The sequence below is a fragment of the Syngnathus scovelli genome, chromosome 3 (assembly GCF_024217435.2).
Source record: "Syngnathus scovelli strain Florida chromosome 3, RoL_Ssco_1.2, whole genome shotgun sequence".
Classification (NCBI taxonomy): Eukaryota; Metazoa; Chordata; class Actinopteri; order Syngnathiformes; family Syngnathidae; genus Syngnathus; species Syngnathus scovelli.
The window spans coordinates 18,697,209-18,712,446 of NC_090849.1; the positions used below are offsets into that span (position 1 = coordinate 18,697,209).

The 15,238-nt window shown below is 43.0% G+C and overlaps 2 protein-coding genes across 2 annotated transcripts; both read right to left on the reverse strand.

Annotated features, from left to right (window-relative positions):
• Window positions 1–283: 283 nt before the first annotated feature.
• pgm5 (phosphoglucomutase 5) lies at window positions 284–12,070 on the reverse strand. The gene is made up of 11 exons (XM_049763945.2): window positions 11,671–12,070; window positions 9,909–10,071; window positions 9,665–9,811; window positions 9,443–9,568; window positions 9,168–9,358; window positions 8,140–8,294; window positions 6,095–6,210; window positions 3,673–3,808; window positions 2,954–3,137; window positions 881–1,018; window positions 284–710 (listed from the first exon to the last, which is right to left on the reverse strand). Exons 1-11 carry the CDS (start codon window positions 11,926–11,928, stop codon window positions 621–623), a joined length of 1,704 nt encoding a protein of 567 aa, XP_049619902.1. The 5' UTR covers window positions 11,929–12,070; the 3' UTR covers window positions 284–620.
• Window positions 12,071–12,731: 661 nt separating this feature from the next.
• On the reverse strand, window positions 12,732–14,344 carry foxd5 (forkhead box D5). Its single transcript, XM_049762809.2, has one exon. It carries the CDS (start codon window positions 14,195–14,197, stop codon window positions 13,259–13,261), a length of 939 nt encoding a protein of 312 aa, XP_049618766.1. The 5' UTR covers window positions 14,198–14,344; the 3' UTR covers window positions 12,732–13,258.
• Between the last annotated feature and the right edge of the window lie 894 nt (window positions 14,345–15,238).

Here is a 15,238-nt window from a genome sequence, read left to right on the forward strand (position 1 = left end):
AATAACGAGTGGCTGCTAAATACGGCTAGACATCCGCACGGAGATTCACTGGAACATCCTCAACTCGTAACCACGGCAATCAGCGTGTTTATGAGTTCCGTTTCGCAATGTCAATTTCAGTCCTTGTAAAGATTGACTCTTTTCTTCTTATCTTGACGCAACAGCCTCGAATACTGTTAATCCAGTGTTGAGAACCAAAATTGACACATTTTGAGTGGGTTGCTGATTAATGTGCGATATGAAATCCGCCGCAATCCCGTTCTTGATATAAAACTCAATCATATTTATTTCACAAGGCTTTATTAGCTGTGATGCATTGCCTGCTCAATTTTACATTCAAGTGTTTTATAGTGGTGCATACAAACATTAGGGGAAAAAGTGTCTCAGCATGAAGGTGGGTAAATAATTCCCGATAGTTGCCAAACCAACTCTGTAAAAGACAAATAAATGCACATGCGCATTCATTAGACATTTTTCATCTATAATTCAAAATCTCCCTGTTGCAATTGTTACTTGATGGTCGCTTTTAGGGAGAACAGTATTTTTAAACTGTATACGCATTCCTGGAAGGCTGTTTTCTATGCACTTTCTGACTGTTTTTTTCTTTCATTTCCTTTCACTCATGTGATCATATTTGGACCGCGACGTCCCGTCCTCTCGTGGATGTTGGAGATCTTGAGCGCGATGGCAATGAGAGGTCCCAGCACCACCTGCATTGAGCAACACACAGCTTGGGACCAAAGTTGACAATGTGATCTGAGTCACACACTTCTACACTTTAATCTACAGAGTCACATGAAGGTGCAGACAGACATAATATTATAAAATCTGTCATTTGGAAAGCAGTGTCAAAAGTCATATATGAAAACTCATACAGTACCTGCGTCTCTCTGCTATGTCTCTCAGGGTCTCTCTCAAAACACTCTGCATAAATGCGGATAATGGCGCCCATGCCACCACCGCTTCCGCTCATCCGAAACACCAGACGGGATGCGTCACTGAAGACAATTCTCAAACCCTGGGGGGTGGGGGAGTTCAGTTACTTTGTTTGTCAGGTTTGTCTTCTTTTATATATACTCAGTGTGTGTGCGTGTGTATATGTGTATGCATGTATGTACGTAGTATATATATATGATACATTCATTCATATACGTACAGTGGTTGTGTTTTTTTTACTGAAAAACAAACTGCAGTGGATGGGAGCATCTTCAATGTGCAACAGCAACTATCATTCACTAGATGTCACAAGCAGCACACATTCCTTTCTTTATTCCTACCTCTAATGTAGGTTTAAAATTTGTAGCGTATATCTACTGGTCAGCCTGTAGGTGAATAAATGGGACTATTTGTCTTAAATGAGTTTGTTCACTTTTTATTTTATGTAGTTATCCTGGCAGGGATGGCTTTCATACTGTAGAAGAAATGTTTAAGAATCCTGAGGGAAGATTAGCTGTCGTCACGGCGATGGGCAGTGGAACCACTGGGAATTTGAAGTCACACAATGTTTTCAATAACTTTAAAGCGACATTTTTTTCTCACATGTCCACACTTCCATGGTCAGTTAAAATAGGTTTGTTTATTTGAAACTATTGTCAAACTCGTCCCCGGTTGCTTTATTATGTCTGTTGCCATGGTTTCTGTTGGCGTCGCCCCTCCCCTCCTGTGTTACCTCAATCAATGTAATCACAGTCACCTACCTCTTGTTACCTGTCTTGTATTTAAGTCCTGTCTGCCCCTCACTCCCCTTTTGGATCGTGGATGTCGTCTGATGTCTTTTTTGTTTCTTGGGTCCTGTCTTTGTCAGTGCTGTTTCGGTTAGCCAGTCTGTCTGTCGGTCAGTCCGTTAAGTTATGTTAGTTTTCCGGTTCTGTTGGTCTTGTTCCCCTCATCCTCCTCGCCCAGCTCCATTCCGATCTGTGACATTTTTGCTTTAAGACTCATGGATTGTTTTATAGGTGGATGTGGTGAAGGGTCCAACTGCTGTCGTGGCTATATCTAAATCAAATGCTACAACCTATGCCTTAAGGCCGAGCTACTGATATTTAGATGGTCAACAAAAATGTGTTAGCATATATATGTGTGTCTGTGTGTGTGTGTGTGCTTGTCTCCTGGAGAGCGGAGGCGACAGCTGATATAATTCTGGCCTGGCAGGAATGTGGGTTACAATAATAAAGTGAGAGCAACTGGGCATGGAGGGTTTACCAGTGAGGTTAAAACCACATTTTGGAGAAACTTATTACTGTGGTACTACTTTGTTCTCATCAGCAGCATGATTGACGCTCTCCTTGTCGCTCTATAAAACTGTCGCACAAAGTGGCTGGGTGTTGGTATGCGTGTTTGGGGCCAACTGCTAGTATGCACAAAGCGAGGTACAGTGCGTGTGTGTATGTGTCAGGCATGTGGCAGGGAGGGGCAAATGTCAGTGCCAGGCGTTTTAGAAGAGCCCCAATGGAAGTCAGCTGGGAAAACTTTAGATGGAGGACGGGAGCATACAGGAAGTGCGCACAGAGTCAGACTTCCCTAAGTGTGTGTACGTGTGTCTGTTTATGGTTTAAAATGGAAGCTCCACCATCTTATCCAAACATGGATCTCCTCAGATGAAGCAGAGTAGGGGTGGTCTGTGTCCAAACACAACAACGAGCAGGAAGAGCCAACATTACCACAAAGTCACATCACAATTTTGTATGATTAAAATGATTGCACTTTCAATGCAAATAAACAGCTTCAACAGCTGAGCTTCAAAAAAAGTGGTGAGCTGTGATTGGTTGGAGCCTGAGCAACTGTGATGTCATTTTCAGTTGACAGTAAGAGGCAAAATGGCCACCCCTGAGATGGATGAAGATTTGCTGCTTAATTTATATTCTAAGAGATATTACAGGAATAATATGCAGTTGGACAGTGATGTTTTTTTGGAAAAAGCTAATTTGAACAATATTCGACTATCAGCCCTCACCTGGTTTCTTGCTACCGTTCCATCCACCGGGTCGATGTACTCAAAATTATCAGCCCGCTCCACATTGTACATGTGATCGCCTACAGCAAACTTCTGGCTGCTGAACGCTTTGTCCAAGATGACCGACTCCAGATCCCTCATCAGGTAGAAGGCGGCACGGGGCTCGAGGCCTTCATAGTCAAACCTGACACAAAGCAGGATATCTGTGACTTTAAATTATCTTTTTAATTCCTTTCATCTGAAAAGGGACTAAAAAAGTTGGCAGGAACAGATACATCAAATTATTCCAAAAGCAGCACTTCTCTACATGAACATAAAATAGTTTTGTAGTGGAATATTTTCAGTCTAAGTAATTTTTTTTCCAACGCAGTGCCATCTAAAGGCTTTACGAGCGCACTACCTGACCAAGGTCTTTTTTTATGTGTACCAAGTGTGGGAACACAAAAAGCTGCTGCAGCGCAATCGTCAACGGGAACATTTACTCTCATTAGTTTCTCTGTCTCTCACTGGGGAGACGTTAAAGCAAGAGCAACTGGGGAGGCCGACTGGAGGAGAAGAAAGAGGAGTGGACAAAGGTGAACGCTGAGGAGCTATGTTTGGCTTCATCCATACAAGGGATGATGACTTGCAAGCCAACAGACTTGCTTGTGAGGCACAAATGTGAAGTAAATATTTTAAGACGTGATAACTCCAAACAAAGAGGCAGTCGTCGTGTTTACCTGCAGAAGTAGTTGCGTCCAAACTTGGCCCAGTGCTCTCGGACTATCTGCTCCACGCTCTGTTTTTTAGCGGCCATGATAGACAGCCACATCAACACTGACCATAAACCATCTTTTTCACGAATGTGGTCCGAACCTGGCAAAGAAAATACAACATTCTGATGACAATCTCTAAATTCAGTGCTTCCAATTTGTACACAATATTTGCAGGAAAACATAAAAACACAAGGCTGTCGAGTAACCAGTCAACCAGAATCCTAATGGGTGCTGCTGTTTTGGTTAGCAGCAGAGTTCAATGGTAAACACTTTAACATATCAGTGTGAACATTCAATGTTATGAACTGAAATAATTGGGTATTAATCTGTTCCTGATAATATAAACATAGGGAAGTGACTATTTTAAAGAAATGCATAAGCTAGCATTTTGGTTTCCAGGACTCACGTCGATGATGGTCATTATAAGACAGAAGGGCTCGTCTGGAATTTAAACCCGAGACCTCTTACACCCGAAACGAGAATAATAGCCCGAGATGCACACACATCCACACGCTACGCTAACACCCTTCATTGGGCAGCTATTACGCTGCCTCACGTGGACAGCTGCACACTTTCTGTTAGGAACACATTGACATTTTAACAAGAACCAATGTGCGAGCAACACTTCCCTAAAAGGGCGTGGAGCAGAAAAGGACCACATGAAAAAAAAGACGAATCTCTTGTACACTTGGCATAACCCGCTCCCTCCCTCTGTTGTTGATCCTGAGCATCTGTGACTGACATCTGTTGGGAAAGTGACAGTCGCCAGTGTTTAATCCCAGTCTTGCTGTCTGTCTGCCTTTGTCTGGGATCACATAATTCATCAGATCCTATTATCACACGACAACAACCTAAGAGACTTCTTTGGGGTCATAAAATGTACCATAACACATGATGATAATTATAAATGATATTTCCAAAACTGCAATGACAGCGAGTTCGGAAAAAGGAAAAGTCACGTCCAGTTGAGATGATTTACTGCAAAGCTCCCCTTTGAGCTGTTTGGCCTTAAAAGGACAGACAAGCTCCTCTGAGTGCTCCTTTCACTTCTCTCCTCCCAGCAGTCGAGTTTGCTCTTTGCTACAGACTCGCGCACCCATTCACTTTCCCCTGTCGTCTCTAAGAAACTGTGTTGGAGGCAGGTAGACACGGCAAATGTGCTTGTATGCCTCAGCGGGCCTTGTCTGCGTGTTGGAGTCATTCAAAAGAAGCTCCCGTCTCCTTTTATAGCAGAAGAATGGGGATTATTTACACAGGCAGCCTGGGTCACGGCCACAACATCTATTAGGCGGCAGTCAGGATGCATTCATTTGCCGGAGAATGACCGTGTGTTCAAGAGAAAATACAGAAGAGGTAGAGTTGTTAGGACCTTTTAGTTGGCCTTCTTCTCAATCGCTAAAAGACAAATTGTACTCTGAGGCGAGAGTCTTGGAACATGTAATATCAATAATAAAGCAAAAGACATGGACGTGCATTGGAAATCTTTCCTGCCAAAATAAGCAGGGCTAGCAAATAAGTTGCTCAATGTGTCCTCACCAATATCAAGTGGCAAATTGTGTGACAATAAAATCCTCCTAAATTCACATGAGAATTTTTTTTTCTGTGCTCTGCAACTGCAACGACACTAAAAATGACAGCTTGCTCAGCTAATTTTAAAATTAGGCCAATGCTGTACTGATTACGCAATTAATTTGTGTACAAAAAAAATTAGCAATCTTGTGGGAACTGGCTCCTCTGTTTTATATTAAATAATGTGAAGATTATTCTCATACAGTAACGTTGATTAAAAAAATGCAAAACGTGTTAAACTAATCAAAAAAATATGTCAGTTCTCAAATGATTAACTTTTTATGGGAAAAAAATCCGACTAAATTCCTGTGAGAACAGAGTTCTCTGATTGCAATAGGTGACACGACTCGTCCCCGGTTGCTTTATTATGTCAATATGTTACCATGGTTTCTGTTTGCGTTGCCCCTCCCCTCCTGTGTTACCTCAATCAATGTAATCACAGTCACCTATCTCTTGTTACCTGTCTTGTATTTAAGTCCTGTCTGGTACTCACTCCCCTTCCGGGTCGCGGATGTTGTTCTTGTTTCTTGATTCCTGTTTTTCTGTTCTGTCTGTTAGCCAACCCTGTCGCTCGGTCAGTCCCGTTGTTTTGTTAGGAAGTTCGTATGTTAGTTTGCTGGTTCTGTTGGTTTGTTCCCCTTATCCTCCCTTCCAACTACCTTTTCCCTCAAACCCTGGTCCATTCCGATCCTAACACCTTTCCTACTATCTCAAATGCTTACCACTAAATGAACTTGTTCTCATGTTGGTCAAATAGTAGTGTCAATGTTTTAACAAGACTCGTTGTATCCTGTTTGTGCTTGAGTAGGTGCCGTACCTGTCCCGAAACTTTCCTCGCCACAGAGGGAACAACGGCCCGAGTCCATCAGGTTTCCAAAGTACCTCCAACCGGTAGGAGTCTCGTACATTGCCAGTTTCATGAGTTTGGCTACCCTAAGAAGATTACAATAAAAAGCAAATTTAGTTTTTGAAGCATGTGTTTGTTATGTGCCTCTTCTGGCAACCAGCAGCCCTTGCTCGTAAACCAAATGTTTCATGACGAGCCAAGAGGTTGTCCACTTTAATAAAGTAAATGAACAGAGTCTGTGAACCTTTTAGTTCATGTCGCCTTTGAAAGTGAGCCGCGGTGGAAAGGAGATGAGCAGTTGTGTGTAGGTAGACTGAGAGTGTATAGTAATACTTTGTCAACAAATAGTGGTCTGAGTTTATTTTCACAAATGTAGACGGGCTTTTTGGCAGAGGGCCTTTTTGATTTCAAACGTACAGTATTTTTAGAACATTAGTGTGAGACTATCTTTATTACTGCGCAAGGAACTCACTGGAAAAAACAACGCAGTATTCATTCAAGAGATAGTTTATGTGCCTTGCTAAGTACTGCTGTTTTGGTTAGCAACAGAGTTTAAATGGCTTCAGCAGTGAACTTTTGAAACGTTTGTGATGACAATAATGGAAGCCTGAGTTTTGGTGGGACGCCCCTGCCTCTAGGTGGCGGTAATGCTCATTTCAAAGTGTGTGCCAGCTTCTACTCACAATAACCTTTTTCTCTTCCACTCAATCAACTGAATGTGTCACTCTACAAGTGGGCTCCGATGAGAGATGACTATAATAGTTGAAAGTCATCTTCTTAAAATTTCGAGATGCAATATGTGGATACAGAGTAAATTAATCATGCCATGCACAAATAAAGCCCCCAGAGTGCCCAGTGCAGTTGTTTACACGAGGAAGGGATAAATGACCAAATAAGAGTAAACCAGAGTTGTCCTCAGGGATGTGAAGGCTGGAACGGAAAGCCTGACATTCCGCACAGACAAAAAATATATAATAACCCTAGTTTTCCCATGAGGTTTTGAAGCCCGAAAAAGCATGTTTACACCCAACACGAACTCAAACGTCCAGGTTACTAACATCACCATAATCTGCTCAGTACATTCAAAGCAGTAACAAGTAGAGAGGAGATGAAATATTATCAGCTTTTGGCACTGACTTCATATTTGGCCAAACATAGCATCCAGTGACCCGTCTCCACTGATGAGAGATCAGCTGAGATTTAAAAGCTTTGGTCTGGCATTTGGACAAAAAAGCACCGCATGCTGGAGCTTTACTTGGAAATGGGAGTTCTTCCTTGACTCCAATATCGGAAGCCTGATATTAAATTGTGACGAAGCACAACTCTGGTTGAGGTTTAGAAGTTGTCAAAGGTCTCTTTTTGGTTAGATAACCGCTTGGAGGGAATTGTTGAGTTGTTTCATAAGCACAGTGGTACCTTGACAAACAAGGAACCTGGGCTCTACTATTTCTAGTCTTGTTTTTTTGTAAGATAAATTTGGCCATGAAAAGGAGGCACATTTTTTCCGAGAAGGTAGCAGCAGCAAAGTAGAGAATGAGTACAACACTGCAGCCTCCAGAGTAAAGAGGGCTCATCTAACTTAAGTATGTGTGTTTATTTTTGACTTTCCTACTCGCGTATCCTCAAACAACCCACAAATTTGCACTTAATCTTCACCGACATCTAATATTGTAAAAATGATGATGAATAACCGCAGCAAGTTGAATTTTGTTCAGCTTAAAGTGGCAAATTCAAAGCTGCGCCTCCCCCCATTCCCCATGCACTTTTGTGGAACACTTTTAACAGCCCTAACTTTAGCGATGGCACCCATTCACTAAATGCCCCCTGCTCTACTCTCCCCTCACATAACACATCATATTTATAGGCTGTGAGTAAAAGTGCATATAGTACTATATGTGCATGTGAGTGCTAGAAGGGGGTTACACGGTCGCAAATTCAGTGTGAGGTCAGTCGTCATCGGAGAGTCCCTGAAATAAATAACACCACTCAGTAAGCATAGCGCTTGTGTGTTGTACCTGTCGAGCGCAGCGCTGGTGGCCATACTTCTGGCGAAGCCCTTGACTCCCAGCTGGCGAAAATAGGGCACAGAGGAGAGGTTGGCGGCCATGATGGCGACAGAGTCCGACGGGTTCACGAAGAAGGCATTCTCTCCCAGGATCATGTAGCGGTCCTGATAGATATAACATATATTTTACCACCTGAAGGAAGCTGAGGTGCAACCTGGACTCGCCGCACATTTGCAGGCCACATTCACACTTTCATTTAAACATACGAACAATTACAATGACATATTTTTGGAATGTAGAAGGAGTTTGCCAGATAGCGATGACAGTGTTACATAATATCTTACAAACACCCTCGCTAATCACTGAGTCGGTTTTGATCGTGATGGGAGCTCATATGACTTAAATCCCCTGATGATAAGATCATTTATTCAGGACACAGTTGGACGACTTGGTGGAAAATTTGAGCTACTTATTGCGGCCTCAGAAACTTTTTTCCCCGAGATATTCATAAGTATTTTTTTTCAAAGTAATAAAACAATCCCCTCTTTTCCTGTGTACTGAGAAATGCAACAGCTGTATATTTTTCCAAGCATCAAACACACATTTTTTGATAAACATTCAACGTATCTCTAATGTTGTTTTATCTTCCCATTTGTCATATTTAAACAAATTTTATCATGGGTCTCTGTGTCTCATGACAATAAATAAATATTACTAACACTCTTCATAGCAATTCATCAGTAAGTCAAATATTTTACCATAATCATCCTTCTCTCTCACACGAGCACTGTAACTCCCTAAAAATACAAATTTGGTGGAGACGCCAATGTAGCCTTCCAGACGAGTGGGTGGGTGGGACGAGTTGGCCGTTTTAGCATGAGCAAAAAAATCTTTTTAAACCACTTTGTTCCTTAAGAGGTGGCAGTGAGTCTACGTAGTACCAAACAGCTGTTAGAGTGCCCACTATCTCGCCACACCGCTTATCACCCTCTATACTGTAGCCGTTAGCATTTAGCAGCTAGTTGACCCAATCTCACCCCGTCTGCGTCAAAGGCAGCGCCCAAGCCAAAGTCGCCTCCTTTCATGGCATCCACCAACGAAGAGGCATACGTCAAGTTCGGCTCGGGGGGCCGGCCCCCGAAGTCCTCCATAGGAACGCAGTTGACGGCGGAGTTAGCGGGGGCCCCAAGCTCATCGCATAGGATTCTACGGACATAAGGGCCCATCACTGTAACAGCAGAGGAGATGCCGTTAACGCTGACAAGATACTCAGTTGGCTTTTATCACAAGATGATGATGACGGTGGTCTCACCTCCATTCATAGCGTCGATGCATATCTTCAGCTGCCCTGGTCCTGTCAGAAGACTTTTGATGGCGCTGAAGTCAAAGATGTTTCGTAGGAGTTGGAGGTACACCTCCACAGAATCCACAATCTCCACTGGAAGCACAGTCAGGTTTTATACAAAGGCATGCTCAGTTACTGTACTTTTTACAATAAGTATAATTTTATAACTGCATATCATGATAAGTGTACCTCGAAAAGGTTTGAACTTATTCTCCAGGTCAAAGTCTTGTCGTCCCAGTCTGGACAGATCGATGCGGAGGTCAGGGCAGATGGCGTACTCTTCGAGTGTGCGGCTCACCTGATGGATCCTTTCCATCACCGTGTCTGGAGATGGGCCTGTGGCACGAACCCAAAAGCAACCAAGGAGCAAAGGTTCTTACAGAAACGAGAGTCTAAACAAGAGGTTGTTTGACTGGCCTAATTCCTTCTGCACCTCCGTTCGCCACGTTAAATTTGATGCCAAAGTCTCCTCCGGGACCTCCGGGGTTGTGACTGGCCGTGAGGATGATCCCACCGATGGCTTTGATCTTCCTGATGATGCAGGAGACAGCAGGGGTGGACAGGAGGCCATTGTGGCCGATTACCAGGCGACCGATCTGCACATCACAGGTACAAGACCCACATGGATGTTTCTCCAAAAACAGCGGTGTGTCATCAACCATCTTAGAAATAAATACTGAGATGATAAATCCAGTTTCACCAAAATAATTAATGTATCAAATTCGATTTTTCCATTTGTTCATCTATCACGTCTTCATTCGGAAAAGTACAATGAATAACCATTTGATTCATCCAGAAGTCATTTGTTACCATCAACACAATTTGAAGGGCGCGTCCGAGCTATAGTCACCACATATAAAATGTTAGCTTCTCCTCATGCCAAGTGGAGCCTCAATAACACAACAGAGGGAGCCACACTATTTATAATTGTCTGCGGCATATAACCCAGTAATGGCATCAGCATCCTATAATAGGTGTTTCCTCACCAGAGAGGCATTTGTGGTCCTTAGCATGCATAATGCGTATGTTAAAGGAAGATATGCAGCACAATGTCGGGACCATCTTGACTCCTGACCACTCAAAAGCTCGACCAAAGAGAGAGAGAGAGAGAGATGAAGAGGAACAAGACCGGAAAATAGAGCAGGATGGATGGAAGTGCTGATAAGACTGACACTCAGAGACATTTGGCACCAAAACAAAATCAGATTCCCTTCAGATGTTCCCTTGGAGGCGCTCCAAAGCAATTATGAAGATGTCAGAGTGGAGCAGTGGGGATTTTCTCGCTCACTTCCAGCTTTCATTCTTTGGAGAGCTGTCAAGTTTCCTCGTGTTAACACAAATAATTACTTAATCGGATTCTTTCCATGTGTCAAAAGTGATGCAGCAGGCGCGATTGTAACACTGGAGTCGGATTAACAAGCAACTGACTCGGGCTACCCATTTTGCAACTCCAATTCAATTGCAATGGGACTTGGACTGTGGAGTGAGCCAACTTGTAGTGTTTTTTTTTTTTTTTTTTTAATACAAACAGTCACTGTCAATTTTTTTCCCTTTGTGCTTCAAACTTTGTTTCTCGTATTTATATTTGCACACAAACATCGCAGCCGGCAACACATGCGGTCAGAGCAGTTAACGACGCACACCATGAAACTTTGACTCAAAAACTCTTATATTTTTTATATGTTGACACTTCTAAATCACAAAAGCCACCAAACACCGTCACCATCATTCAAGTTATGATACTGTAGAAATTCTGTTGCTCACCAACATTAACACCACACCAACACAAAAATATTGCTCACTTGTATATTTAATATACTACAAAATTGCTGATTTATTCCAATGTCATCGTTTAAAAAACTTCAACGCCATCCGATCACAACAAAGCGTGCTCACCCGTCGGCCATGAGTTGGCCAGCCGAAAAACCAATAGGCCTGATATTTTAAAAAAAACTAATGACTGGTTACATCATCTTCCAAATCAAATATCTAACTGATTCCTAGCTGCCCTCAGCATTTGAGAGCGGAGAGTAGGGCTTGATTTTTCACAAAGCCTCATTTTATACGCTTGATATAGTTTCAAGTTTGTGTTTTTAAAGTTTTAAATTTCAGATTGGTTCGCAAACTAAAAAAAAAGTTTATTGGGAAATCTGGCTGCGGGTTCCGATTCCAAAACCGCCCCCGCTCAAACTCACCCCGTTGGCGGCCGCCATCTGGACGATCACCTCGATAGCCGCCCGGCTCAGGTAGCGTCCGTCGCTGCCCACCACCATGGTGCAGCCCTGCCTGTCCCGGAGGTCAATAGAGGACAGGACGCTCTGGATGTAGTTCTGTAGGTAGTTCTTCTTGCCCTCGAACACGGTTGTCTTCCTCCGGAGTCCGTTGGTACCGGGCCGCTGGTCGTCGAAGGGGGTGGTTTGGACCGTCACCACCGGGATCGGGCTGGTCTCCATCGTCAAAGCGGGAGAGGGTCCAACAGTAAAAAAACAGCCGGAGAAGCGGAAAGCACACGGAGACCTCTTCACCAGAGAGCTGCTACATCCCTCGGAACAGTCAGCGTGACAGCTCCCCTCTCTTCCTAATAAGCATGAACAACTGACACTAGAGGGGGGGAAACAGAGCACTGGGAGGGTCCAGATCACAAATAAAAATAGACTCTGACTGATGGCACTGGACAGTTGGGACTGTACCAAAGAAAGACAGTAAAAAAAAAACTATGCTTGCATACTCAATTGTATACCGTTTTATAAGTTATAGAAAGTGATATTAAGCCTTTTTTTTACAACCTTTGATCAAGTCTCTTATCTTAAATCTTTTAAACATACTTTAAAACATGCGCTTGATATTGGTATGTAATTTAATACTTAAATTTAGTGTTTTTCTTCAATTAAAAAATAAGTTGCGCACAACATTTGATCAATAGCGGCATCGTGTGGGCAGAATGGGGAAAATCTTCACTTACGCCCTACTGTATTCTTGTGACTCACTACTGTCCTTCCATAATAAAGATGACATTCATTTTACTATTTTACTTCATATTAGACAATTTAGAACAGAGGTAAAGAGGAAGATTACTTTGATTGATGAAACAAAAACAAACAATGATTTTTGCTTTTTAATTTTTGTACTCAGTCTGCTCTTTTTAAAATTTTACTCAGGTAGAGAACAAATATTCGTACTTGCACTTTAATATAGTAGTCAAGAGTGTGAGTACTTTTGACAACTCTACAGACATAACTAAGCAGCAACACAAAACTATTTTCACAGCAGTAATATTTATTTTGAGGGATAATTATAAACAACAGTCCTTCGATACATTAAGCCTCAACTAATCAGTAGAGCACATCAAGAAAGCAAATTTTCAATTTTAAACACCAGATGCCAGCTCAACACTTTGTAGATAAACCATTGTTATTGTTGAAGTCAAATAAATACATGTAGAATAATGTTAGAGTGGCTTACAATATTGATAAAGATACACTACCAGTTAAACGTTTTGAAACAATTTCATGTTTTTACTTGAAAGTTGTCTTCAGACTTTTGAACTGGTAGTGTACTTCCAGTTGGTCAAGATGGCAGTGCTTGGATTTTTTTTTTTTTACAAAGTAGATGATAGCCTCCTTGATGTAAAAAGTTTGAGTAATACGGTCCAAAGAAACATAGAAATTCTTTACTCAACATAAATATCATGCAGTCCAATTATTTCTTTAAGAAATGAGAAACACGTGCCTTAAGTAATGACACAAAAGATCACACCAACATAATATTATTAACAACCACACCTCAGCACTGTGGGTATGAACGTCTTAGTTGTTCACTGATGAAAGGGGTGACACTCAGCATGGCAGGGGGTCCAAAATGAGTTCTTGGGTTCTGCAGGAGTGTGGGGACCAAGGGGGCCACATGGTTTGACATTAAGCGTGGGTAGGCAAGGGGATACTGATGTGGACCCCCATTGGTGGGAGCCGGTTTACTCATGATCGAGTCTATGCTGAAGGAGCACTTGCCCTGCACGCCCCTCATGGACTTGGTGCTTTCTGTAGTTTTGACCTCTTTTGGTCCAGTGGACTCGCTCCGAGATTGCGGCAAAAGGTGATAAGACGAGGGAGAAGGCATCATGACGCCGTCCTGCAGCGGCGCATAGCCCACAGCGGTCGCGGTGACGCGCCCCTGCACCGGGTACGGTTGTCCGAAAGGTCGGCAGCAGAACACGAGTCCTTCCTTCCCGAATTCGGGTGGATTCCTCTTGAACCGCTTCCTGCGCCTTAGGAAGCTCCCATTGTCGAACATGTCCTCCGAGGCCGGGTCCAGGGACCAGTAGTTGCCCTTGCCGGGGTTGCCCGGCTCCCTGGGGATCTTAACGAAGCAGTCGTTGAGCGACAGGTTGTGACGAATGGAATTCTGCCAAGCCGGGAATTTGTCTCGGTAGTAGGGGAACTTGTTGCTGATGAAGTCACAGATGCCGCTCAGGGTGAGCTTCTTCAGGGGGCTCTGTAGGATGGCCATGGTGATGAGAGCAATGTAGGAGTAAGGGGGCTTCACCAGGCTCCCCCCACCGGCCTTCCCGGAGCAGAAGCCGCTCTCGCTTTCCGTCCCCGAAGAGTCGGCCCCGGAGCCCAGGTCGGCGGGCTCCGGGTCATCCTCACCCACGATGTCGATCTCGTCCTCTGCCAGAGGCAACTCGGTGTGTGGGGAAGATTCAAAATCACCGGAAAGTGTCATGGCAAAACTCACAAAGGTTGAAAATTCCCCCCGCAAATGAAGCACGACGCGCCGTGCGTAAAAACCCAAACCACTTGCGCGTTAAAGTGCATGTGCTCGCTCGTCCACCTCAGCTTTGACCTGGGGGAAGAAGCTTTATAAGCTGGGAGGCTTTTGCCCAGCAGGGTAGACCCACCCGGGTTGGGGGTCCGTTGGGCCTATCACAAGATCCCCTTACCGCAGCGGGGGCCAAAGGAGAGCGAACAGGTGGGGGGAGTCAAACTACCCATGCACACGTTAGATCATATTTAAATCTCTATGTATTTCCAAATGGGGCTCTCCTAAGTTGTAAATACATGCAAAGATTTGAAGCGTCATTTGGAACTTTACATGCGCATTATTTAATTGCAAAATAGTAAAACTCCCCGTGATTTTTTTGCTTTTAGCATTATCGTTAATTGCCAATATTATGCAGTGATTTATACATAATTCACATTAGCAAGAAACGTAACTACAATATATTGAATCTAGATTGTAAAACTTACTATTTCCCCTCCAAAATATATCAAATAAGTGAATTTGTTAGTAATAATGCATGTATATTTAATGCAGTCCTATTTAATAAAGAAATTAATATTGGCTAAATGAACTAACGTGGTACACATAATTATATAACAATATGTTGCTTGGCCATCCTGGCTCAAAACAAAACTTTAAATACAGTATATTTTTTCTTTAATATAAATAAGAGCACTATGCATAACATGCATTGCAAACATGTTCAATGTAGTTTTCGTCGTAAGAATGAGCCACTTATACAGTTGTTCTATATAGTGTAAAGTGTGTGCATTCTTGCAACAAACAAAACACTTAAAATACTTTTAAATATGGATGGATGATTTACTTTTCCAAACATCCATTGACAAAAAAGGCAGATGGGAGGAGAGTGTGTCGGATGTTGAGTATTGTGAAACCTTGTTAGTAACACCACGCCTTGTTGAAAGGTTTCCATCTTGGTGGACTCGCCCTCCCACCCCACTCCCCTGTGGGTTCGTTTAGTTT